The 27,911-nt window shown below is 47.2% G+C and overlaps 1 protein-coding gene across 2 annotated transcripts in view; it reads left to right on the plus strand.

Annotated features, from left to right (window-relative positions):
* The window catches only part of NVL (nuclear VCP like), a 44,194-nt gene extending 23,960 nt beyond the window's left edge, over positions 1-20,234 (plus strand). For both annotated transcript variants that reach the window (XM_040430573.1, XM_040430574.1), the window contains exons 17-23: positions 928-1,047; positions 5,588-5,687; positions 12,532-12,638; positions 13,170-13,246; positions 14,519-14,607; positions 18,257-18,327; positions 19,892-20,234. In XM_040430573.1, the coding sequence (XP_040286507.1) occupies positions 928-1,047; positions 5,588-5,687; positions 12,532-12,638; positions 13,170-13,246; positions 14,519-14,607; positions 18,257-18,327; positions 19,892-19,942 (615 nt within the window). In that variant the 3' untranslated portion in view covers positions 19,943-20,234. The remainder of the gene's footprint in view (positions 1-927; positions 1,048-5,587; positions 5,688-12,531; positions 12,639-13,169; positions 13,247-14,518; positions 14,608-18,256; positions 18,328-19,891) is intronic.
* The last annotated feature ends 7,677 nt before the right edge of the window (positions 20,235-27,911 follow it).

The raw sequence follows: 27,911 nt of genomic DNA on the forward strand, positions 1-27,911 counted from the left end.
TAACTTCGCACAACCGGAATACCCCATTAAAGGGGTTGTCTGCTTTTTTTTTATATTTATGACCTATCCTCAGAATAGGTCATCAGTATCAGATTGGTGGGGGTCCGACTCATGGCACTCCCGCTAATCAGCTGTTTGAAGAGAGACCCCCTGAAGCTGATCCCCCCCCGCCTTCCCTAAATGAATGGGAAATGGCCCTGGTCACAGTTCTCCAGAGCTGGTGCTACCTGACTTGTGAGAAGGTTCCTCCTGTAAGATGAGGGAAAAGATTTTAAGAAATCATTCATTCAGCCTCCTGGAGCACCGAGCGTGTACCCAGACGCCAGCGGCACATGCACAGGCGGTATATGCACTGCTCAGACAGCATAGTGGCGTCATGCGTCAGTGTAGTGGCACAGGCGCAAGATTGATGCGACCAGTTTAGATGTCTGGCCATGTGAAAAAAAGAAGGACTCTCTTGAGCAGCGGGGGTCAGCCCGTCAGTGCCCGAGGTGAGAATTTTAGAGTTAATTGGATTTGTTTGAATTGGTTCACTCATCTCTAGTCCCCCAAAAATAAGCTGTTCAACTAGGTGTCCCGTAGAGTCTGTGATCAGATATAATCTTCAAAGGAACCTGGCGGTAAGTGTCCAGTTATCCTGCAGCGCCCCCACAGGGCAAATGAAGTATTACACTATTACAATTCATATTAGTGATATGATATCAATCAGTGACCGGTCTTCCAAGTACTTCGGGGTCTGTACCTCCGCACTGCAAAAGATAGCGCATGTCTAGCGGATCCCGGACCCATTGAAGTGGGTTCATACATGGTGCACCTGGCCTGTGCGGTCCGCAACAGGGGCACACCCATCAAAAGTTTGTGTGAATGCACCTTAAGTCTCAGTGGCCTTCAAATATACAGTGATACCCGTGTTTTCCCGTTTTTCAGTACGTTGGTGAAAGTGAACGAGCCGTGCGGCAGGTTTTCCAGAGAGCATCAAACTCTTCCCCCTGCGTCATATTTTTCGATGAAATTGACTCTCTTTGCCCTCGAAGGTCCAGCCATGAAGTAAGTGATTTTTCTCCAAATCCATAGGCCCTTTACGTATTTGGGTGAGCCTACATTACCTATCAGAGCCGTAGGTATGAGATTAGAAAAACATGGCTGCTTTCCTCCAAAATCATTGACGCCCTCGTCCATGGCTTGTGCCTTATTCACTTGAATACCAGATGCAGCCTGTGGACAAGAGTGGTACAGTTTTGGGGAAGTAATATAGCCTCTTTAAAGAATATGTAAAGTTTTGCAACCAGTGCATCATAGCGTGAAGCAACTTTTCAAATAGCCTTAATTAAAAATCTCCTACCGGTTTGTGCATACAGCTCCTAGGCATAATTGTGTCTCCATGGTTACTGACTACAAACAACCCTTATGTAGTCTGATCCACCCCCTTCTTATTTCTTACCTGCCGAATTACTGCAAGCAGAAATAAACTGGGCAAATGGAAGATAATATGACTTCAGGATCAGACTACATTGAGCTTGTAACCATGGGGACACTGTCGGGGATATAAAGCAAATGCTTTATATAAAACATAGGATCAAAGGATTTTTTTTTAAAGGGAATTGATCCTAGAGGTGGACATATAAAACACCTCAAAAAGAGATAGTTGTTAATTTAATTGTATTGTGCAATCAGTAAAATAATGTACAAGCATCTATGCAAAAATATAAATGATTTATTATACAATAACTTAAAATGCAGTCAAAGCTTAATGAATGTAAAAACTCAATAATATACAGTGATATGCCGTACCCAAAATTCGCCACTAGATGGCTCTAACAAGACTACCAGCGTTCCATATCACCTCTCAAACATAAAATGTAATACAAGCATCTCGACGACAATTATGAGATATACACTCAACAGTGATGATTACAGATACGAACCCCCTTGCTCTGCTCAAACTATGACCAATCTCGGATATCGGGTAGTATTGCTACATAAGTTATAAATTATCAGGCCTGATATAGACTAGGGAATATGCATATTCCAATCAGCGAGTTTCTTTGATATCAATATTAGATCTTTTATTTAGTAATAGGCATCTTTACTGAATAGTGATAATATTGATGTAGTACTTTTTAACATTACACATCCGCAATAAAGCAGGGAGTTGCTAAATATCAGGACAATTAATTCAATCAATACTACACATAATAGTCATACGTTACTCGAGAATGCAGATGATATGCAGAGTCTAAGGGAAGTCAGTTCGAAGGTCCGTTCTGATCATTGGGATTTTTCTCCTGGGGTCTCTTTCTTTTCTTTCTTTTTCTTTCTTTCTTTCTTTCTTTCTTTCTTTCTTTCTTTCTTTCTTTCTTTCTTTCTTTCTTTCTTTCTTTCTTTCTTTCTTTCTTTCTTTCTTTCTTTCTTTCTTTCTTTCTTTCTTTCTTTCTCTTCTGTTGCTCCCTGTTGTTCTTTTCCCTTCATGTGTGTGTGGTTTATGATCACAAACTTATCAGTTAGACACCCCTTCCTAACTTGGACTTTTCCAATCATTGTCGGTTAGGCGTGTACATATGATAATGACTATGATGTCACTGTATCACCCAGAATGCATTTCAGCTGTTGGTGCAATGTTACCTATTCATACCTCTGTGGCACTATTGCATAAGCTACTAACATCCTCACTATTAAGGGTTAACTGCCCAGGTCTGATTCCTCTTACATTCTATACAGATAGTATATGGAATCCTAAATCAGAGCTAAGGGATTAATTTTGACACAAAAAACAATTAAGGCATAGACTTTGTGGTACCATTTAGACTTTTCCCATATTCTCAAATTTATGTACCGATAAAAACATAATGGACCTTGTACTCTCACAGACATGTGTGTCTCTTCTGTCCCTTCAACGGGTGATTGATTGTTAAAATAACACCATCTTAACTGAACGAGGAATCATTAACACAGTCTACGCTTTAAATTCTTCTCATCACGCTTTAGGAGTGTATGCGTTCCTAGTGAGAAATCTATAAGATAATAGATGCATTGACGTCCTTCATAATATTCAACAATTTAAAACGATACATATGTCCTATTGATTATCTTATACTAAAAACTTAATATTCATTATATATATATATACATCACAGATTTTCTGCTTCATCAATAGACATTAAAGGGAACCTGTCACTGGGATTTTGGGTATAGAGCTGAGGACATGGGTTTCTAGATGTCTGCTAGCACATCTGCAATATCCAGTCCCCATAGCTCTGTGTGCTTTTATTGTGTCAAAAAAACGATTTGATACATATGCAAATTACCCTGAGATGAGTCTTGTCCCTGACTCATCTCACGTACAGGACTCATCTCAGGTTAATTTGCATATGTCCTCAGCTCTATACCCAAAATCCCTGTGACAGGTTCCCTTTAAACTGTATGGGTAATTAGCACCAGTCTAGAAAATATCCTTATCTCAGTCATAAATCCACAAGGAGACAAGAATGACTGTTCTCAGACTGCTACATCTACAGAGAAAAAAAGTACATGAACTGTGACCTTTCCATGAACCTCTTTCCTACTTTAAAATACATACACAATGGTGAATATAACACACATGGCCTTTTATATATGAAATCCACTATAATTAGGATATTTTGATATAAATGTTATATACCTATGAAAAGGCACAACAACACATAGGTCTGCATAAGAGCTGTATACAGGGAATTTTTAATCAAAGGGTTCAGGATTTTCTTTCTCTTGCACGCATGCTGTTCTTCATGCGAGGGAACTACTTTGCCAGTTATACAAATACTTTTTGCATAAAGACCCAGAGCACTTTTTACAGACATGTTATTCCTCTCTGATGCTTCGTCGGATTTGTTTTCACCACTGGTCGGCCTTAAATATGGGAGCTCAGCACCTTCAGTTCCTACCGATGCTCATTACGGGGTTGGGATGTGTAAGCGAAGAAAGATTTGAGGGAAATTCCCAAGGGGCAGACTGGCCAAAGACCATACAGCGAAATTTCCAGGTGGGCAGATGTCCACAAGGCCGCCTGAGGTCTCCTTGCGGCTCCCGGTCGGGTACATGGCAATCTGATGATCTCAGCATTACTTAATGCTAGAAGCATCAGGTACTTATGAACCTGGCAGGCAGAAGAAAGTGCCCTCCTGCATTCAACTGTATTGCCGTCCTCCTGCTCCATAGACAACTGGAGGAGGAGGACAGAAGATGGTAGCTATTGATGGCCACCACAGAGGGCCAGCTTTTGGGGCAATATATTGTGCTGCACTGTGTTACTTAGTTCTGCTGGGATGGTGTTTTGTGCTATGGTATTGTTGACCCCACCTACTTGTGTTGCCCTGCCTTCTGTTAATTTGGACCTGCCTAGAAAATGGGGACACTTTTTAGGTTTTTTTTTTTTCTTCCAGGGCAACTTTAAGTTCCCAGTCCGCCCCTGTTAGAGACCATCAACAAGCTCTGTGTTTAGATAGATTTTGCAGTCACGGACTTCTCCCCTGAGCTCTGTATCGGCATCTATTGTATGGGGAAGTCAGCGGCATCACTTTCACAGCCAGTGCTTGTCCTCTGCTCTGCCTACAGATGTGTCAAGGATGATGTATGGACTGTGGTAGAATGCTTGAGCCAATTACTTAGTTAGATAATACCCATGTATACTCATTGCCTATAAAAAGGCACCTCCTTGAAGTGTCATATATGACCTATGCAGTATTAATGTTAGTGAGACGCCATTACAAGATGGCGCTAGCACACAGATGTTTACATTAAGTTCACATACCAAAGTTTTTAAGACGCCAAGTGTTATCTCTTTTCTTCTTATCTCTTTTTCCTTCTTAGCCAATGAAATAATGGCATGAGCCTCAGAGGGGGACGCCCCTCTCTGAAGATGTAAAAACTCATTGTAATAAACAGAGAGATATTTTTTGACTCACCTGTGTGTCAGTGTCTGTCTCTACTACATGTGGATATTAACCCCTTCGAGTACCTTGATTTGGAGCACCAGAGTGTATCTTAAATGCTTTAATTAAAAGCAACTGAGCACACAGCCGGCAGCTCCAGAACCAGAAAAGGCAAAATAATTCTCTTCATTGAGAATTAAATGGAGAGGGGATAAACTCTTGAATCTCATGAAAATCTTGTCTTGTTCTTGTCATACCTTTTTTAAAGGGGTTATCCAACCCCTATAATGACCCTCCCAATGCCTGAGCCCCTCACATAGATAATACTTACCCCTGCACCCGTGTCGCTCCTGATACCGCTACATTCCCCCATTGCGCGGATCAAAACATCGGGGGGAGCAGCCAAAGTCAGGCCGCGACGGGGACCAGCCTCCCTAGCATCCCGGGTGACGCTAGGGAGTTGCCTTGGCGACCATGTGGGCGGCGCGGGTGTCGGGGAAGTATAATCTATATGAGGGGCTCGGGCATTGCATGGGTTGGATAACCCCTTTTAGGTGGTACTGCACCCCTGGGCATCACATAGCACAGGTTGCCATCTAATCCCCAGAGGAAATCGCGCTGCAGCAGATTTTTTTCTGTATTTCACTGCATGTGACAATCTCTTCTCTCCTTTCTCGCAGTCCGGAGCTAGCATCAGGGTGGTCAACCAGCTGCTGACAGAGATGGATGGCCTGGAGTCCAGACGGCAGGTTTTTATCATGGCCGCTACGAACCGCCCAGGTGAGCTCTGCGTTCATTTCTGCTTTGAAATCCACCAAAAAAAACAACTTGCCTTTCTCTAACCCTTGTGCCAAAGAACACAAAATAGAAAAGTATATTGGTCAAATGGATGTTTTCTTATAAAAACTGCATTGCTTTCCCCCCAGGGTTAGTGTCTGGTATTGCTAGTCAGCTCTGTGGAAGTGAATGGGACAGAGTTGCAATACCACACACTACCTGTGGGCAGAAGTGGCGCTATTTTGAATGAAAGCATCCATGTTTTAACCAGTAAATTGAAGATGGGTGAGAAGGGCGAGCCTTTGTATGCTGTGAGAGGGGGAAGAGCAGACGCTTCTGATTGGCTCATGGTACTGTGCTATCACTTTAGATGGTTTATTCATTATAGGGATATTTTATGCATCTTTGGGTTTCATTTCATTAGAGCCCTAACCGCTTCCTGCTTGTGCAGCTGAAGTATTGTTACACTGTGTCAGTCTACATGAACACAGCAACATGAGACATTTCTCACCAGTCCTGGACTCGCAGAATTAGAAACACTATGATTTGCAACAATACCTCTTTAGATCCCATACACCCATGTGATTTTATGCAGTAGCGTATTGGAAATTCAGGCGTCCATGAGAATATATCGTACTTGTGATAGGCACTGTATCCTCCAGCAGGCTCCAGCCTATCACCACCAAAGAATGGCTTCCCCGATCTAGCGAGGGGGAAGCTGTTCAAGCCCTCCCAGAGAAAACTGCTACAGATGCCGTGGTCACAATTGACCACAGCATCTGAGGGTTAAAATGTCTGCGATTGGCATTATCGCCAATCGCAGACATTATAGCCCTATGTGTCTGCTGTGTGAAACAGCAGAAACGTGGAGGCTATGGCTTCCGCTAAACTATGGAGCGGGCACCATATTTAAAGTGCCAACATCCGACATACACATGCCCAGCGCATATCCTGAAGGGGTTAATGGGTATGACTTGTGTTTGCCCTAGAATTTTATTGATGGCCCTTATAGCGACTGAGTTCTGCATTGATCTTGTACATCAGTCTAGACCAGTGGGCTCCAATCTGTGCCTGTCCAGCTGCTGTCGGGGCACGTTGGGAGTTGTAGTTTTACAGTAGACCTATTTTAGTCTAAAGATAGATTTACACGCCAAGATAATTTGGCAGATTATCGGGAACGAACGTTCCTGCGAGTGCTTGTTCTGGACAGTCTGCCCCTGTAAAGGTGCGGATGAACGAGTGCAGGCACATAAATTATCATCATTTCTGGGCAGCAGATCGTGCGATCTAAACCGCGATCTGCTGCCCAGAAGCAATGCAGCTGTATGAGGAGGAGCGATCACAATAGCAGCGCTTCACCCCCTCTGAACAAGCAGCCGACGCGCTTCCTTCCTGACCATCTGCTGCTCATCTGCACTTCTAAATCCACCTCAATGGTCTCTATCAGCCAGCATTCTGCAGTGTTTGCACAAGGGGCAGGCTGCTGCAGTTTTAGCACTTGGAGAAGAGGCTTGAGGTGACTTTGTGGAGTGCTGATTAGATAAGGCTGGATTCCAGTAGCTGCTGTTTACTCAGATGGAGAAGGATAGATTTCAGTAAAGCCTGTTCACCTTCACCTACCCTTAAATAGAAGCCTTTTTTTTTTTTTTTTTTTTTTTTTTTTTTTCCCGACCTGTTTAAAGGGACAGTGCTCCTAGTTTAGTGGCTGGTAGGTAATAATCTTTACTTCTTGTACCTTGTACAGGTGAAACTCGAAAAATTAGAATATTAGAATATTGTGCAAAGGCTCAAAGTGTCACACTCTAGTCAGCTAATTACTCCATACCCCCTGAGCAAAGGGTACCTCAAAATTGTGACTTTGGGGTTTTCATAAGCTGTAAGTCGTAATCATCCAAATTATAACAAATAAAGGCTTGAAATATCTCGCTTTGCCTGTAATGAGTCTCATATATTAGTTTCACCTTTTAAGTTGCATTACTGAAATAAATGAACTTTGCACGATATTCTAATTTTTGGGAGTTTCACCTGTATATTGTGAGGGGCAGGCTACACTTGTTCAGTATGGCTCTGTTCACATTATGTTTGAGGCCTGCATTTGGCGTATATGCCATACGTATCCAGAGTGTCCCTTTGGCCTCTGTCTGGCTCAGGGCCAGTGTCAGCACCCAGCATACCCGGGCAAGTGCCGGGGCCCATTGCTCCTGGGGGGGCCCACTGAGCTATTATGAGCACTTCCATCAATGACACTGCTGTTATTTCACTTACGCAGTACACCTCTGGTGGGCCCACTGATAGTCACATGAGGCCGGCTGCTGCAGAGCCCCCTCTACACAAGTAGTGCTGCCTGAGGAGAGAGACCGCAGGGCTGGAGCAGCAGTGTGAACACAGTCTGTGAGTCTGCACTGTGACTGTCTCTTCTCTGTGAGACAGGAGGGTGGGCAGGCTGAACTCTTCGAGCTGCTGCTGGATGCTGTAGTAGACCAGCAGCTTCATGCTATTTGGTTGTTTTACTGCCTCAGTAAGCAGTTTGCCTCCAGGACACCTGCCCTCCCCTCCATATCCTGTCCTGTCCTATCCTCATGGAGCCCCTGCTGTCTTCTTTCCTCCCTCATGTATCCAGAGCTCCTGTTCCACCCTCCTATCTCCTATTGCTGCCCTGCACATACCTCCTGCCACTACTTCTTGTATGAATCCCCCTCAGAGCCCCTTCCACATACTTGCTGTGCCCACCCCTCCTGTCCATCCAGGGGCCCTGTCTCACTCCTCTGCCTCTCATTATGGTGGCATCTGAACTGCATTCACCATAAGGACCTTCTAACGTCACAGGGTCATGTGACTGTGCCCCTCACCCCGTACTGTGCCCCCTCATACCCTGCATTGTGCCCTCTTACCACACCCTGTACAGTGCCCCTAGTCATTCCCTGTACTGTGCCCCCTTATACCCTTTTATCCGGTCACTGTATGGCGGTGTTATCCGGTCACTGTATGGCGGTGTTATCCAATAACTGTATGGCCATAACTGTATCCCCTTCCCTGCCCAGGCCCCCTTTTTTAGACCTGGCATGAGTGGGGAAAAGTTGCAGATTGCGGTGCTAAGGACCTTTGCGCCACAATCTGTGTCAGAAATACGCCTAACATAGACGTATTTCTATATATAATTGACCACCTAATTGTATTATTATTCCAGGGTGGGGCTAATATCTTTATAGTATATAGATTCTAGTGTATTATACTGTGCCCTGTATTTCCCAATAGATAAATGATCCTTGGGAAACAGTCCTCATCCCTGACCACCAGAACCAGGCAGCGCTCTGTCAGTACATGGCGGCTCCGCTCCGGTGTATACTGGTGATTATTCTGACACTAAGGTTCCATTCACACATCCGTAGTGTATTGCGGATCCGCAATACACCCGGCCAGCACCCCCATAAAACTGCCTATTCTTGTCCGCAATTGCGGATAAGTGTAGGGCATGTTCTATTTTTTTTCTGGAGCTGCGGACCCGAAGATCGGGGCCGCGCTCCAGAAATGCGGATGCAGAGAGCATAGTGTACTCTCCGCATCCATTCCTGCCCCATTGAGAATGATTGGGTCCGCACCCGTTCCAGATATTGCGGAACGGATGCGGACCCATTCCACGGACGTGTGAATGGACCCTTAGGCTGGGTTCACATCACATTTTTGCCATCCGTTTAATGTATACCAAAAATGTATACATTAATAACAGATGCCTCAGACTGATGCCGCACAGTGGCGTCCGTTCACCATAGAGTTCCATTGTAAAAAAAAAACACGTTCACGTCTGCATTTTTTTTACTGGACTCTTCAGGATACAAAAACGTGGCGTGCTGCACATTTGTATACATCAAGCTGATAGGTAAAGCGTGATGTGAACCCACTGGGGGGGCGTACTAAAATATGCTGTGGGGCCCAGTCAGTTCTAGCTACATCACTGCACAGTTCCTTTTCTCCTCCAGGCCCGGCCCAGCGGTGACGTCATGACGTGTGTCTCACTGCTGCAGCGGGCCGGAGGAGAGAAGGCGCGCAGGGAGCTGCGGTTAGTGAATGACAGGACCGCCGGCTCCTCTGAGCTTCAGCAATGATAGGTATGTGAGGGGGCCACTGTGGGGTCATTACACTGTGAGGGCCCCTTACACAGTAAAGTGCCCCCCATTTAGTATAATGACCCCCAGTGCCCCCTCCATACAGTATAACCCCCAGTGTGGGAACCACTGGGGGTCATTATTCTGAATACTGTGTGTGGTGCCACTGGGGGTCATTATACTGTGTGGGGGGGGGGGGTTATTATACTGTGTGAAGGGCCACTAGTGGTCATTATACTGTATAGGGGCCAGTGGGGGGTCATTATACGGTGTGGAAGCCACAGGAATACATGAAAATGTAAAAAAAAATGCCTCAAGGGAGCCCACTGGGATTTATCGCCCAAGGGCCCACATGAACCTGGAGCCGACCCTGGTCTGGCTGATATACCTCATTTCTAACGGTATAGAAAAGTGTAGTGGTCTATGTAGTTTTATGCAGAGCCATCCCACAAAAATTAGCGTTTACCTCTCGGGCGACATATGACAGAGGGTCAAGCCTGTATTAGACAGGCAGATCAGCAAGCGATTGTCAGGAGAGAAGCGTTCCCTCCCAGCAATCACTTGCTAGATACTGGAGGAGACCTCTGCTATTAGACAGCATGATCTGCCGCCGGCAAGCGTTGATTTGTATGCACCATTGCCCGATGAACGTTCATCGGGCAGTCGGCAGCTGTATTACACCGCGAGATGATAGCTCGTTAGCGATTATCGGCCAGTGTAATACAGCCTTAAGACCAACACAAATATAACCTCTCTTGCTGCTACTTGCTGTGTAATTGATTTAAAATGTGCTCTTTGTATAATCACATAAATGGACAGGTCAGTGCTTCCCACAAGGTCAGCATACCCCTCTGCTGCTATGATCGGTCCCACAGACTCTTTTGTGCCATCATCAGCCACATGACAACACTGCTCCTTTTTATACCCTTCTACTTTCAATATATTATTACATTTATATGAACGTCATTGATTGTCAGCACACTACGGTACTACTGCTATCTTTCGGCCACCTCTTGACACAGCCCTTGTCCCATATAGCATTATAACCAAAGACCTAGTCGCAAGTTCACATAGGTCACTGCCGCCTACAGACTTGGCACACTACTCTACTGCTGCCGGCATCTTTACCAGTGACTCCATTGTTCCATCACCAGCTACATTGTGACCCAGCTGTTGTACCATATAGCATTATCCTTCTAACATAATCACAAGTATAGACGGGTCACTGCTGCCCACAAAGTCGGCACACTAGTCTGCTGCTGCTTTCCCACTGGCTGAAAGATTTCATCGTCATCCACATCATGACACAGGCAGTGTCACATATAAAGTTATACTCGAAGACCTAATCGGTAAGTATTTACAGGTCATTGCCTCCCACAAAGATAGCTCACTTCTTTCCTGTTGTCATCTTTCCCATTGACTACATTGTTTGTATTCTCCTCCACCATTACCCATAGACGTAATGACAAGTATATCTACAATGCATTTGAAAAAGTCTTCAGACTCTTTCACTTTTTCCACATTTTGTTATGTTGCTCCTTCGAAGAAAACCGAATGTTAAAAATCATTACAAATTTATTGAAAGGAAAAATAAAAATCCTGCAGTGACTTGAGTCTTGAGCCCCTTTGCTCGGGACATGAGTCTTGAGCCCCTTTGCTCGGGACTCGTGTCTTGAGCCCCTTTGCTCGGGACTCGTGTCTTGAGGCCCTTTGCCCGGGACTCGTGTCTTGAGGCCCTTTGCCCGGGACTCGTGTCTTGAGGCCCTTTGCCCGGGACTCGTGTCTTGAGGCCCTTTGCCCGGGACTCGTGTCTTGAGGCCCTTTGCCCGGGACTCGTGTCTTGAGGCCCTTTGCCCGGGACTCGTGTCTTGAGGCCCTTTGCCCGGGACTCGTGTCTTGAGGCCCTTTGCCCGGGACTCGTGTCTTGAGGCCCTTTGCCCGGGACTCGTGTCTTGAGGCCCTTTGCCCGGGACTCGTGTCTTGAGGCCCTTTGCCCGGGACTCGTGTCTTGAGGCCCTTTGCCCGGGACTCGTGTCTTGAGGCCCTTTGCCCGGGACTCGTGTCTTGAGGCCCTTTGCCCGGGACTCGTGTCTTGAGGCCCTTTGCACACCTGGATTTGGGGACTTTCCGCAAGATCCTCTCAAGCTCTGTCCGGTCGGAAGGGGGCTGTTGATGGACAGCCATTTTCAGGTCTCTCCAGAGATGTTTCATTGGGTTCAAGTCAGGCCTCTGACAGTCACAGCGGTGTCCCTAAGGCTCTCCTGTGTTGTCAGTGTGCTTAGGGACATTGTCTTGTTGGAAGGTGAACTTTAGCCCAGTCTGAGGTCCAGAGCTCTGGATCATGTTTTCATTATGGTTACACAAACAAAATAATAAAATAACACCAGCATTGAACCTAACTGGATTATATAAGTCAGATGATGGAGTTCTGAGTGCATGTCCTCCAGCGTGATTGCAATCTGTGCCTCGTTAGTATTAACGTCAGTGCAGTGAATACTAATGAAGCTGTGTTGGATTTGGGTTGGGGGGGGGGGCCTCTCTTCCAGCGCATAGACTTTTACTGAAGTCATTTTTTAACAGGTCTTCATAAGGATTTGAACCCCCAGACCTTCTGTATGGCAGGAAGAAGAGTTACCATTACACTACAGACCTACAGTGCTGAATTTTCTGTGCTTACAAAAAGCTATTTTTGTTCAGTGCAGTGTAGCTTCAGTGCCATGATTCTTCTTCATTCTCCTCTCCAGACATCATTGATCCAGCTATTCTGCGCCCCGGCCGACTGGATAAGACCCTGTACGTGGGGCTTCCTCCTCCGAGTGATCGTCTTGCCATCCTGAGGACCATAACTAAGGTAACTAAACTTTTATCGCCAAGCATTGCATGTATGGATCGTTTATACAGTGTAACCAATTAGAATGACGACGGCTGCAGGAGAGGAGTGTGTTGATCTTGTAGCACACAGTGACCCTTAGAAAGTGATTAAATCTATATGGGCCAGAGGCATTAATTCAGTCACAGGACCACTTTTTCCATTGTCAGCATGTCTTTACTTGCTCCTGAGGTTCTCCTAGCGACCCTTGCATGCCGACACACCCATATAGAGGCGGACGATGCAGTATATGGACATCCGTCCTTTGTTGTCTGCCATTGACCTGCCTGGATAATACTATTCCACATAGTCTACTCTAGACATCCCCCGCCCACTTGGCCTCTCCAGACCTGAAAGCTGCTGTAATGACTAGCTGGGCCTACATCGATCTTCTGGTCATAAGCATCGCCGAGCCCCAATTTTTGGGTTGTGTGTCTCTAAATAATATGTAAAATCATAGCATTGAGATTATCATATGAAAGTAAAAAAAAATTCCCTCTGGATTTTTAACAGAACGGCTCCCGGCCACCACTGGGTCCAGACGTCAATCTGGAAGTAATCGCCTACGATGAGAAATGCGATTGTTTCACGTGAGTAAAACTCAGACGTGCAGCCATTGGATATACCGTAAATAGTTGTATCAGAAAACCCCCCCTTTAAATGTCTTGAATAAACATTTCCTACCGTTTTGTGTATACAGCTCCTCTGCAGACAGGGTCTTGTCTGTAACCCTGAGGCACATAGGTTTCATAGGTGCTTTACATATAATGTTAAATTTTTATTTGCAAAATAGCTTTTTTTCTTTCTTTAAATATATATATATTTTTTTTGATGCATTGAAGCAATTATGATGTAGGTTGCAGACCTGTGTTTTGCAGCTGTGACTAGCGCCTTCCTTGGTATATAGATCCCTATACATGATGGATAGATGTTTCATGATATAAACCGTAAGCTCTTGGGCAATAGTTTGTTATGTGTGAGCTAACCTCAGATAGTTAATATTCACTGCGGAAGATCTTAAAGGGGTCCTCTCACTTCAGCAAGTGTTATTCATCATGTAGATAAAGTTAATACAAGGCACTTAGTAATGTATTGTGATTGTCCATATTGCTTTGTTTGCTGACTGGATTCATTTTTTCATCACATTATATGCTGCTCGTATCTTTGGTTACGACCACCCTGCAATCCAGCAGTAGTGGTCGTGCTTGCACACTATAGGAAGAACCACTGGCCTCTCTGATGGACTGGACCGTGGGAGCGCACATAGGCTGGTGCTTTTTCCTATAGTGTGCGAGCACGGCCACCATTGATGGATTGCAGGGTGGTCGTAACCATGGAAACAAGCAGTCAGTAATGTGATAGGAAAATGAATCCAGCCTGCAAAGGAGGCAATATGGAGAATCACAATACATTAGTAAGTGGCTTGTATTCATTTTCTCTACATGGTAAATTCTATTTATTGAAGTGAGACAACCCCTTTAAGCTCGCCATACACATAGATGGATGTTGGCTGGATGCTTATTCAGCCGATGCTATCCCCCCACATGTATGCATGCTAGAACAGGAATCCCTCCCAACACACATACACGCTAAGCCGACAGCTATCCCTCCTGACCATACATGCATGCTCGGCTGACAGTTATTCCTCCCATGCCAGTGCTCGGCTCAGGCGACACTGCCCAGACTCTCATATACATTTGGTGTGAGACCCCCCCCCCCAGTGCTGCGCAGTTCTGACGTCATCTCCCATTGCTCTGTGGTGTCATCGTACGCTTGTGGACACAAATAATTCTATTATATCACCGGATATCCTCCTCTTATGTAGACTGTCCTATAATTTGGGTGTTTTCTGCCCTGCACAGGGGGGCTGACCTGTCTGCTCTCATACGAGAGGCTTCAGTGAGTGCCCTGCGGAGCACAGTGTTACTGGCAGATCCTGCGGCCACCAGAGGTGAGATAACATGTTGTCAACAGTGGGTTTCTTGTAATAGGAATGAACTTGAATATCTATCGCAGCTCTCTCTCATTCATTCATTCATACATACATACATACATACATACATACATACATACATACATACATACATACATACATATTCTGATACGGTCTCTCTCACACACACTCTTTCTCTCACACTCTCGCTCTGTCGTCTTTCTCTCTCGCACTCGCTCGCCCTGTCGTCTCTCTCTCTCGCACTCGCTCGCCCTGTCTCTCTCTCTCGCACTCGCGCGCCCTGTCGTCTCTCTCTCTCGCACTCGCGCGCCCTGTCGTCTCTCTCTCTCGCACTCGCGCGCCCTGTCGTCTCTCTCTCTCGCACTCGCGCGCCCTGTCGTCTCTCTCTCTCGCACTCGCGCGCCCTGTCGTCTCTCTCTCTCGCACTCGCGCGCCCTGTCGTCTCTCTCTCTCGCACTCGCGCGCCCTGTCGTCTTTCTCTCTCGCACTCGCGCGCCCTGTCGTCTTTCTCTCTCGCACTCGCGCGCCCTGTCGTCTTTCTCTCTCGCACTCGCGCGCCCTGTCGTCTTTCTCTCTCGCACTCGCGCGCCCTGTCGTCTTTCTCTCTCGCACTCGCGCGCCCTGTCGTCTTTCTCTCTCGCACTCGCGCGCCCTGTCGTCTCTCTCTCTCGCACTCGCGCGCCCTGTCGTCTTTCTCTCTCGCACTCGCGCGCCCTGTCGTCTTTCTCTCTCGCACTCGCGCGCCCTGTCGTCTTTCTCTCTCGCACTCGCGCGCCCTGTCGTCTTTCTCTCTCGCACTCGCGCGCCCTGTCGTCTTTCTCTCTCGCACTCGCGCGCCCTGTCGTCTTTCTCTCTCGCACTCGCGCGCCCTGTCGTCTTTCTCTCTCGCACTCGCGCGCCCTGTCGTCTTTCTCTCTCGCACTCGCGCGCCCTGTCGTCTTTCTCTCTCGCTCTCGCGCGCCCTGTCGTCTTTCTCTCTCGCACTCGCGCGCCCTGTCGTCTTTCTCTCTCGCACTCGCGCGCCCTGTCGTCTTTCTCTCTCGCACTCGCGCGCCCTGTCGTCTTTCTCTCTCGCACTCGCGCGCCCTGTCGTCTTTCTCTCTCGCACTCGCGCGCCCTGTCGTCTTTCTCTCTCGCACTCGCGCGCCCTGTCGTCTTTCTCTCTCGCACTCGCGCGCCCTGTCGTCTTTCTCTCTCGCACTCGCGCGCCCTGTCGTCTTTCTCTCTCGCACTCGCGCGCCCTGTCGTCTTTCTCTCTCGCACTCGCGCGCCCTGTCGTCTTTCTCTCTCGCACTCGCGCGCCCTGTCGTCTTTCTCTCTCGCACTCGCGCGCCCTGTCGTCTTTCTCTCTCGCACTCGCGCGCCCTGTCGTCTTTCTCTCTCGCACTCGCGCGCCCTGTCGTCTTTCTCTCTCGCACTCGCGCGCCCTGTCGTCTTTCTCTCTCGCACTCGCGCGCCCTGTCGTCTTTCTCTCTCGCACTCGCGCGCCCTGTCGTCTTTCTCTCTCGCACTCGCGCGCCCTGTCGTCTTTCTCTCTCGCACTCGCGCGCCCTGTCGTCTTTCTCTCTCGCACTCGCGCGCCCTGTCGTCTTTCTCTCTCGCACTCGCGCGCCCTGTCGTCTTTCTCTCTCGCACTCGCGCGCCCTGTCGTCTTTCTCTCTCGCACTCGCGCGCCCTGTCGTCTTTCTCTCTCGCACTCGCGCGCCCTGTCGTCTTTCTCTCTCGCACTCGCGCGCCCTGTCGTCTTTCTCTCTCGCACTCGCGCGCCCTGTCGTCTTTCTCTCTCGCACTCGCGCGCCCTGTCGTCTTTCTCTCTCGCACTCGCGCGCCCTGTCGTCTTTCTCTCTCGCACTCGCGCGCCCTGTCGTCTTTCTCTCTCGCACTCGCGCGCCCTGTCGTCTTTCTCTCTCGCACTCGCGCGCCCTGTCGTCTTTCTCTCTCGCACTCGCGCGCCCTGTCGTCTTTCTCTCTCGCACTCGCGCGCCCTGTCGTCTTTCTCTCTCGCACTCGCGCGCCCTGTCGTCTTTCTCTCTCGCACTCGCGCGCCCTGTCGTCTTTCTCTCTCGCACTCGCGCGCCCTGTCGTCTTTCTCTCTCGCACTCGCGCGCCCTGTCGTCTTTCTCTCTCGCACTCGCGCGCCCTGTCGTCTTTCTCTCTCGCACTCGCGCGCCCTGTCGTCTTTCTCTCTCGCACTCGCGCGCCCTGTCGTCTTTCTCTCTCGCACTCGCGCGCCCTGTCGTCTTTCTCTCTCGCACTCGCGCGCCCTGTCGTCTTTCTCTCTCGCACTCGCGCGCCCTGTCGTCTTTCTCTCTCGCACTCGCGCGCCCTGTCGTCTTTCTCTCTCGCACTCGCGCGCCCTGTCGTCTTTCTCTCTCGCACTCGCGCGCCCTGTCGTCTTTCTCTCTCGCACTCGCGCGCCCTGTCGTCTTTCTCTCTCGCACTCGCGCGCCCTGTCGTCTTTCTCTCTCGCACTCGCGCGCCCTGTCGTCTTTCTCTCTCGCTCTCGCGCGCCCTGTCGTCTTTCTCTCTCGCTCTCGCGCGCCCTGTCGTCTTTCTCTCTCGCTCTCGCGCGCCCTGTCGTCTTTCTCTCTCGCTCTCGCGCGCCCTGTCGTCTTTCTCTCTCGCGCGCCCTGTCGTCTTTCTCTCTCGCGCGCCCTGTCGTCTTTCTCTCTCGCGCGCCCTGTCGTCTTTCTCTCTCGCGCGCCCTGTCGTCTTTCTCTCTCGCGCGCCCTGTCGTCTTTCTCTCTCGCGCGCCCTGTCGTCTTTCTCTCTCGCGCGCCCTGTCGTCTTTCTCTCTCGCGCGCCCTGTCGTCTTTCTCTCTCGCGCGCCCTGTCGTCTTTCTCTCTCGCGCGCCCTGTCGTCTTTCTCTCTCGCGCGCCCTGTCGTCTTTCTCTCTCGCGCGCCCTGTCGTCTTTCTCTCTCGCGCGCCCTGTCGTCTTTCTCTCTCGCGCGCCCTGTCGTCTTTCTCTCTCGCGCGCCCTGTCGTCTTTCTCTCTCGCGCGCCCTGTCGTCTTTCTCTCTCGCGCGCCCTGTCGTCTTTCGCTCTCGCGCGCCCTGTCGTCTTTCTCTCTCGCGCGCCCTGTCGTCTTTCTCTCTCGCGCGCCCTGTCGTCTTTCTCTCTCGCGCGCCCTGTCGTCTTTCTCTCTCGCGCGCCCTGTCGTCTTTCTCTCTCGCGCGCCCTGTCGTCTTTCTCTCTCGCGCGCCCTGTCGTCTTTCTCTCTCGCGCGCCCTGTCGTCTTTCTCTCTCGCGCGCCCTGTCGTCTTTCTCTCTCGCACTCGCGCGCCCTGTCGTGTGTCTCTCTCTCTCTCTCTCTCTCTCTCTCTCTCTCTCACACTCGCGCGCCCTGTCGTCTCTCTCTCGCTCTAAATCTTTATTCTTTTTCTCCATTTTTTTATATTCTGTCTCTATCTCGCTCATACTCTCTCTGATACTGTCTCTATTATAGTCACTCTGATTTTCTCTCTCTCGCTGACTCTCTTATACCTTCTGTCTCCTCGCACTCTCGTGTATATACTCTGTATACATTTCCTGTACACTGGGTCGCTATGTTCTGTAGGATGTTCTTTTTCTGATCTTTCATCCGATCCATATAAATCCTGGGGCATCCAGTAATCTTACGCTTGTCTTATGCATTGACTTCTCAGGAGACATCCTTGTGTACAAGAAACACTTTGATGAAGCCTTCAAGAAAGTGAAACCCTCAGTCTCCAAGATGGTGAGAGTCCTCCTTCAGTCCCTATATGTTTTTCTTCTCAGTAGGTGTAAGCTGTGTATGTATTAGTATCAGTCTTAAAGGGGCCCATATGGAAGAGAAGCCCACCCGTACCACGGTCTGGACCTTGAAGACTTCCTCTACATTATCACATTTTGTACTCATAATCATGTACAAAAAAGCTGGTACATTCCCTTAAGGCCTCGGTCACCGACAGTGTGCCAGCCATCTGCGGACGCTGATCCGGACCCATTCACTTGAATGGGGTCCGCGATCCGCATCAGACGGTCCGCACTGCAAAACAGTAGTGCATGCACTACTCTTTTACGGTGAGGACGCGCAGACAGAAAACCAACGGAAGCGCTCCATAGTGCTTCCGATCCGCAGGGTTTGAACAAGTAAGTATAACTGAGGCTACTTTCACTTCAGCGTTTTGGCTTTCGGGTTTTTAGATCCGGCAGAGGATCTCAAAACCTTAATAAAAAAAACAGATTCATTTCATACAACACTATGCATCCGTTCCGTTCGTATGTGGTTGTATTGAATCGAAACGGAAAAACCAGATTCAGTATTAAAATCGTTGTAAGTCAATGGGTGACGGATCTGGCATCACTGACTTACATTGAGCTTGCTGCGGTTTCATGTCCGGTCTTATAAGCAACAAAATGGAACTGATGCATCCTGATCACTGTTGTCCCCATTGACAAAGAATGGGGGCAAAACTCTGATGTTAAAGTAGCCTTAGTTATTACTTGTTCATTACCCCCCCCCATCCCCCCACCACTTTGGCGCAGTCATCCTCCCATCGCGCTTTGTTTACATGACTACAGCCGTAATGAGCCTGTATACCGTGAGTTGGCATCCTACCATTCAGACATTGATGACATATCCCGGATGGTACCTGCCGATCAGGCTGCTTTGAGTTTGGCATGCGGTGTGGGACTGTAGAGGCGGCATGCGGTGTGGGACTGTAGAGGCGGCATGCGGTGTGGGACTGTAGAGGCGGCATGCGGTGTGGGACTGTAGAGGCGGCATGCGGTGTGGGACTGTAGAGGCGGCATGCGGTGTGGGACTGTAGAGGCGGCATGCGGTGTGGGACTGTAGAGGCGGCATGCGACTGGTTATCTTGTGTGCACGTCCACGTAACACTTGATGGGTGTAATCTGTTATAATCTACGTTGTGCTCATTTTCTTTTTTCCCGGACGGCTGGTGGTGGTTATAGTCCTGGGCCCATTTTGGCAGGTTCTCTTTGGAGAATGGATTTGTCTTTTTGGAAGCTCTGCTTCCTCTATAGGACCTAGATAGGGTTCCTGTTTGTGAGGAGTTTGCACTTTGCTAAAGTTCTCTCTGCCTTTGTATCTGAAAGATGATGAACAGACACAGGACATGATATATGGCTGCTGTGCTTGGATTCTTACTCCGTCTTCTCTTTACTGGAATTGTGATGTGAACATAGGTCCTCAATATCTAAATAGTGGGCGCCCTGCCGATCAGCTGTATGAGGAGGATGTCACGTTCATCAGACCAGTTTCTCATATTATAATTTCTTCCTTTTTTTTTGTTTAGGATCAGGTGATGTATGAGCAGCTCCGCCTGTCTCTCAGTGCAGGAGAATGATGAGGGGCATGGCTGATCGTGTCACTGCAGCAGCTCAGCAATGGCGGACATCAAGGTCATCGCAGGAAGTCTCCCATACAGTACCAGAGCTGGGAGTGGCACATTGCTGAGAAATAACTTTTGACTATTTTTATATAATTTTTTTTTATGCAGTAACCGGCAGCTCCACATTCTTGATCTCAGCGCTGTACATAAACAAGATTGTGGAATTTAGTTGTGTATTTAAAATATGGCCATCCATGTACATTGTCTGCTCTGAACATAAATGAAGGTTAAAATATGGCCTCTTTTTTTTATTTTTTATTCTGCTGGTGCAGTCACTGTGTACATACATTACTTATCCTGTACTGATCCTGAGTTACATCCTGTATTCTACTCCAGAGCTGCACTCACTATTCTGCTGGTGGAGTCACTGTGTACATACATTACTTATCCTGTACTGATCCTGAGTTACATCCTGTATTATACTCCAGAGCTGCACTCACTATTCTGCTGGTGCAGTCACTGTGTACATACATTACATTACTTATCCTGTACTGATCCTCGGTTAGATCCTGTATTATACTCCAGAGCTGCACTCACTATTCTGCTCGTGCAGTCACTGTGTACATACATTACTTATCCTGTACTGATCCTCAGTTACATCCTGTATTATACTCCAGAGCTGCACTCACTATTCTGCTGGTGGGGTCACTGTGTACATACATTACTTATCCTGTACTGATCCTGAGTTACATCCTGTATTATACTCCAGAGCTGCACTCACTATTCTGCTGGTGGAGTCACTGTGTACATACATTACTTATCCTGTACTGATCCTGAGTTACATCCTGTATTATACTCCAGAGCTGCACTCACTATTCTGCTGGTGGAGTTACTGTGTACATACATTACATTACTTATCCTGAGTTACATCCTGTATTATACTCCAGAGCTGCACTCACTATTCTGCTGGTGGAGTCACTGTGTACATACATTACTTATCCTGTACTGATCCTGAGTCACATCCTGTATTATACTCCAGAGCTGCACTCACTATTCTGCTGGTGCAGTCACTGTGTACATCTATAATCACAGACTATTTAGATTGTGAAAATGGTGTAGAAAGGTGGACGTTCCCTTTAAGCTGACGCACGTTGTATTTAATGGCTGCTTCTCACTCTGATTAGCCTGGAGAATGATTACATTGAACAGCACATCTGACCTTGCAGCTCTCGGGCAGGTGGTGCATTGTGGTTATGATGAATAGTAGATCCGTCCATTGTGCTGCCTTATTTCAGTACGTTACATGATTGATGAGCAGATGGTGGAAGCCTGTTACCCAGGTAATTACACTATAATTCTGGTGACGGTGGGGCCTTGTCCCTGCGTGTCACACGTGGCGGCATCCATTGCCATAGCTGATCAACAAGAGAGACCATATATCTGGAGAGGTCCTACAACAGGGATCGGCAACCTTCGGCACTCCAGCTGTTGTGAAACTACAATTCCCAGCATGCTCCATTCATTTCTATGTGAGTTCTTAGAAGAGCAGAGTAAGTATGCATGCTGGGAGTTGTAGTTTCACAACAGCTGGAGGTTGCCTACCCACGTACCTGTAGAAGTCCATGGGCCCATACTTCCATATGCATGTTGTGTTACTCTGGAGGTCCTCCAGCGGTAGTAATATCCGGCCCTCCAGCTGTTCTGAAATTACAACTCCCAGCATGGAGACATGCTCAGCTGTTCACCTAAACCCCAATAGAAACGGAGCATGCTGGGAGTTGCAGTTCCCTAGCCTCCGGAGAGCCCCATGGTGGAGACCAGGGCTCTAGTGCATTCTGAAGGCCACACTTAAGCATTAACCCTTGAGCACACTGCAGAGCTGTAAATCACTCGCAGATTCCCAGGCTGAAGAAGGCGTTAGAGTTAATGAGTCTTCATCCCAGTTAAAGTCACTTCCATGCTCCATTAACGAGAGGGGAAAAAAAAAGTCCATAGTGCAGGTGACGAGACGTGTAACCCGCCGCTCCCCTCCCCCACGTCTTCAGGTCGTATGACATTGCAGGAAGGATGGAGCTGTTCGCCCGCAGCAAAGTCCCATTATATAGCAATTTCCATAAAACCTCTAGAGACGTTTACATGAACAGGTGCAGAGTGTATAGCTTTCGGGCTCCGTTAACACTTTCATGACAACAGAGCTGTTGACAGATCCCATTCCTTTCTATTGGCTAAGTGCACCAGTCACCAGCAGTTTCGCACCATCAGATTAATTTTTGGGTCAAAAAACCTTACTGCATCCGAGAAAAGAGAAAAATATATAACGATCCATCAATATCTTTATAGCGGTCAGAGCTTTGTTTTTTTCCTGATACAATTCTGGCTACCTGCAGCCACCACTAGAGGGAGCTCACACTATTCAGCTCAATGGGAGATGTATAACGCTGCCTTCAGTGAGCTCCCCCTAGTGGTGGCTGCACTATGTTTCAGGTCAACCTCCAAGACCAGCTTCTGGTTCATACCAGTGGGGTCTTTAGGGTGGACACAAGTCTTGATTTTTATTAGGGTAGCTAGACCAGGAACAGAGCTTACATATCGTAAAAGAATCAACGCAGTGCATGGATTTATTAAAAGAACCGAGATTACTACGTAGATACAGGACCAGAGTCGAGATTACTACATAGATACAGGACCAGAACAAAGATTACTACATAGATACAGGACCAGGACCGAGATTACTACATAGATACAGGACCAGAACCGAGATTACTACATAGATACAGGACCAGGACCGAGATTACTACATAGATACAGGACCAGAACCGAGACTACTACATAGATACAGGACCAGGACCAAGATTACTACATAGATACAGGACCAGGACCGAGATTACTACATAGATACAGGACCAGGACCGAGATTACTACATAGATACAGGACCAGGACCGAGATTACTACATAGATATAGGACCAGGACCGAGATTACTACATAGATACAGGACCGGAACAGAGATTACTACATAGATACAGGACCAGAACAGAGATTACTACATAGATACAGGACCAGGACCGAGATTACTACATAGATACAGGACCAGGACCGAGATTACTACATAGATACAGGACCAGAACCGAGATTACTACATAGATACAGGACCAGAACAGAGATTACTACATAGATACAGGACCAGGACCGAGATTACTACATAGATACAGGACCAGAACCAGGATTACTACATAGATACAGGACCAGGACAGAGATTACTACATAGATACAGGACCAGGACCGAGATTACTACATAGATACAGGACCAGAACCGAGATTACTACATAGATACAGGACCAGGAACGAGATTACTACATAGATACAGGACCAGGACCGAGATTACTACATAGATACAGGACCAGGACTGAGATTACTACATAGATACAGGACCAGAACAGAGATTACTACATAGATACAGGACCGAGATTACTACATGGATACAGGACCAGGACCGAGATTACTACATCGATACAGGACCAGAACAGAGATTACTACATAGATACAGGACCAGGACCAAGATTACTACATAGATACAGGACCAGGACCAAGATTACTACATAGATACAGGACCAGGACCGAGATTACTACATAGATACAGGACCAGGACCGAGATTACTACATAGATACAGGACCAGGACCGAGATTACTACATAGATACAGGACCAGAACCAGGATTACTACATAGATACAGGACCAGGACAGAGATTACTACATAGATACAGGACCAGAACCGAGATTACTACATAGATACAGGACCAGGAACGAGATTACTACATAGATACAGGACCAGGACCGAGATTACTACATAGATACAGGACCAGAACAGAGATTACTACATAGATACAGGACCGAGATTACTACATGGATACAGGACCAGGACCGAGATTACTACATAGATACAGGACCAGAACCGAGACTACTACATAGATACAGGACCAGGACCAAGATTACTACATAGATACAGGACCAGGACCGAGATTACTACATAGATACAGGACCAGGACCGAGATTACTACATAGATACAGGACCAGGACCGAGATTACTACATAGATACAGGACCAGAACCAGGATTACTACATAGATACAGGACCAGGACAGAGATTACTACATAGATACAGGACCAGGAACGAGATTACTACATAGATACAGGACCAGGACCGAGATTACTACATAGATACAGGACCAGGACTGAGATTACTACATAGATACAGGACCAGAACAGAGATTACTACATAGATACAGGACCGAGATTACTACATGGATACAGGACCAGGACCGAGATTACTACATCGATACAGGACCAGAACCGAGACTACTACATAGATACAGGACCAGGACCAAGATTACTACATAGATACAGGACCAGAACCGAGACTACTACATAGATACAGGACCAGAGCCGAGATTACTACATAGATACAGGACCAGGACCAAGATTACTACATAGATACAGGACCAGGACCGAGATTACTACATAGATACAGGACCAGGACCGAGATTACTACATAGATACAGGACCAGAGCCGAGATTACTACATAGATACAGGACCAGGACCAAGATTACTACATAGATACAGGACCAGAACAGAGATTACTACATAGATACAGGACCGGAGCCGAGATTACTACATAGATACAGGACCAGAACCGAGATTACTACATAGATACAGGACCGGAGCCGAGATTACTACATAGATACAGGACCGGGACCGAGATTACTACATCGATACAGGACCAGGACAGAGATTACTACATAGATACAGGACCGGAGCCGAGATTACTACATAGATACAGGACCGGAGCCGAGATTACTACATAGATCAGAAGGGAGGTTATAACTCACAAATACAGAGACTGCTAAGAAGTTTACATTATATACCTTTCTTACAGGTCAGAGAATAAACATGTTTGTGGGTGCTATTTAATTCAAAGCAATACTCTCCTTTGCACCTCACCGGGGTGATTGCTACCTGAGACAGCGCCACATCTGTCCACAGGTTGTGTGTGGTATTGCAGTGAGCGGGGCTGTGGACAAGTGTGGCACTGTTTCTGGAATAATGCAGCCATGCTTTTTCTAATCCTAAACAACCCTTTGATTAATAGACAAGAATTTACAAAGCAAAAATTATGAATAGAAAATTATCAGCTTAAAGTAGCACTCCAGGCAAAGCTGATTACCTAGTATAGAGTGTTGAGGGGGCGGGGCATGACACAAAGATTTAGAGAACACCAAAGAACTCCTGTGTAATGCTCCGCCCCCTACACTACAAATGACACATTGTATCAGTTTTGCCCGGAGTGTTCCTTTAAGGTCATGCTCACACAGCATATGTTTCCGTCAAAAATAAGAATGACCCTCGGATTTCCGCTGTTGTACATGGACCGGGTCCGCGTGCAGATTCAGCCCGTCCATGCAGGGCAGCGCGCTGCAGTTTCTGAGCAATTGAATCAGGTTAGCAGTGGAAAGACCCTGTATACAGGTCACATGGCTCCTCCCACAAAAACACCACCCATAGAGGCTTTAATCAATCATTACATGTACCCAAAATGGTGCATTAAAAACTATAGTTGTCCTGCAAAAAATAAGACCTCGCACAAGTACATTAATGGAAAAAAAACAAAAAAGTTATAGCTCTTTAAAAAAAAAAAAGTGTGAGTGTGGTCAATAAGGGGTTAAAGAAAAATTCACAAATTGCTACTCACCCTTTAAGGTGGAGAGAGCAGCTCCCATTACGGGCGCTTTGTTTGCATGTCTGAACATGAGATTGCGTTTAGTTTAGGTTTTTTGGTTTTGCATGGAGCGCGTTCAGGGAATATTTTCCATGTTGATTTGCTTGTGTGACCTCAGGGTGATCTGACGTGGAGATGGTGGTGGGGGTCCTATGGAGTATAGGAAAAAAAACAGGCCCGAGTCAGTATTCCGAGGGGGCTCCACCACTTATTTCTAAAAAACAGGCCTTGTTGCCCATAACTAATCACAGGAGCAGCTTTCACTTCCAGAGCTGAACTCTTATCAGTTGCTATGGGCAAAAAAAGCTTTTTTTTTTTCTTTCTATTAGTTTCCATTAGGGCCACATTATCCGCCTATGGGGCCCAACAGTCACTGCTTGGGTCCAATCTGATGCTAAGTCATGACTACCAGGCCCTAATGCAAAATCTGGATCAGGCCTTACCTTCTATGTGCCATGTATCATGCAGTTGTCTTATTATATGGTAGAGGGACCTTTAGGCCCCTCAACCACCAGGGCCCCGGATCGATTGTTACTTCTGCACCCCCTATGGCCGAGCAACTTTTCCCTCACATATTGGACACTGGCTCAGTGGTCCGTAATCTTTTCCTGCGGTCCTGGGTTCGGCTGCAGAGAGGTACAGTATGGGCTTTCTATTACACGTGTGCATGATGCCTACAAGTCTACCTCAGCTTCATGATCAGTGGTGGTCCAACCTCTGGGTCCTGAGAATATAAGGGGCTATATTTCGCTGGTTCAGGGCTCAGCCCCGTTCTTAATTCCTTGCACCCCGGGTGGCCGGGACAGCGTAGAGGTGGCTCAGCTCTGATCCAGCGCTATGGCCCCTTTATCCTCAGGATCGGTGGAGGTCCCAGAGCTCAGACCCCCATCCATGATGGCATATCCTAAACCCCTTTTAAAGGGAATCTGTCACCCTAATTTTGGACCATTATCTAGAGCAGGGATCACCAGACTCCGGCACTCCAACTGTTTTGAAACTACAATTCCCAGAATCCTCCTTTCACTTCTCTGGGAGTTACAAATACAGCCGAGTAAGTGTGCATGCTGGGAGTTGTAGTTTCACAGCAGCTGGAGTGCCAAAGGTTGCTGATCCATGATCTAGAAATTCTAGAGTAATACATGAGCAGTACTGCAGATAAGGAGTCCATTTATTGCCCTACAGCCCCTCGTTCCCCTTGAAATCCATTGTCAGGACTGCTGAGCCCGCGCACAGGAGTCCTCTCCATTATGTTAGAGCAGCACAGCGGTCCTGACAGCGGGGGCAGTAGGAAAATAAAAAAAAATAGTGATCTGGACTCCTTAGGGCGAGTTCACATCAACGTTTATATTTCCGTTTTTCTGGTCTCTTGATGGATCAGAAGAATAAAGAAAAAAAAACGGATCCTGAGCATCTGTTATCCGTTTGAGCCATTTCTATCTGAGATCCGTTATTATGCATGCAAGACTTTTTTCCGTCCAAAGTAACGGATCTCAGGCAGAAATGGTTGAAACGGATGCATAACTGTTTTCCTTATTTTTCTGTTCTTCTGACGGATCAGAAAAACGGAAAAATAAACGGTGATGTGAACTCGCCCTGATCTGCAGTACTACTCATGTATTACCGCAGATAACGTTCCAACTTGGGGTGACAGATTCCAGCCTATACTCACCTATAAACTCCAGTTTACATACAGGCGTCACCTGCGATTGAGAGCACGCCTGAAGCGAAGGCAGAAATGTGTGTGTAGTAACATTATGTTGAAGAGGATTACAGATGTCATGGGCCCCGGGCTGTATGGAAAGTCAATGTGTATGATGACATACCGTATGCATATAGCTCTCTCTCATTCTACTGGGGGGGGGATATGTGTAATCAGTTTTGCTTGAGTCTGTGTTGACGTACTTTATATCACGATTATCAGATGGCGCAGGTTGTTTGATCAATTTGTCTTGTCCTTAAACCTAACAAGTCTTTCTAGAGAAGCTCCTCCAGTTTTCCTGCCCCATCCTCCTACTGAAGTGAGATTGCAACCTTTTATTTGAGTTAAAAAAAAAAAAAAAAAGTCTCAATGATAAATCTGGATTGAAACTCATTAACATAAATGGCCACACCCACATTTTAAAACTGGAGTGACTGGTGTAAAAGTGCAAAAATTTGCAAAGTTTTTGCATGAGTGAACAAAGTTGCAAAAGCCCTATTTTGCAATGTTTTG

The sequence above is a fragment of the Bufo bufo genome, chromosome 4, assembly GCF_905171765.1.
Source record: "Bufo bufo chromosome 4, aBufBuf1.1, whole genome shotgun sequence".
Classification (NCBI taxonomy): Eukaryota; Metazoa; Chordata; class Amphibia; order Anura; family Bufonidae; genus Bufo; species Bufo bufo.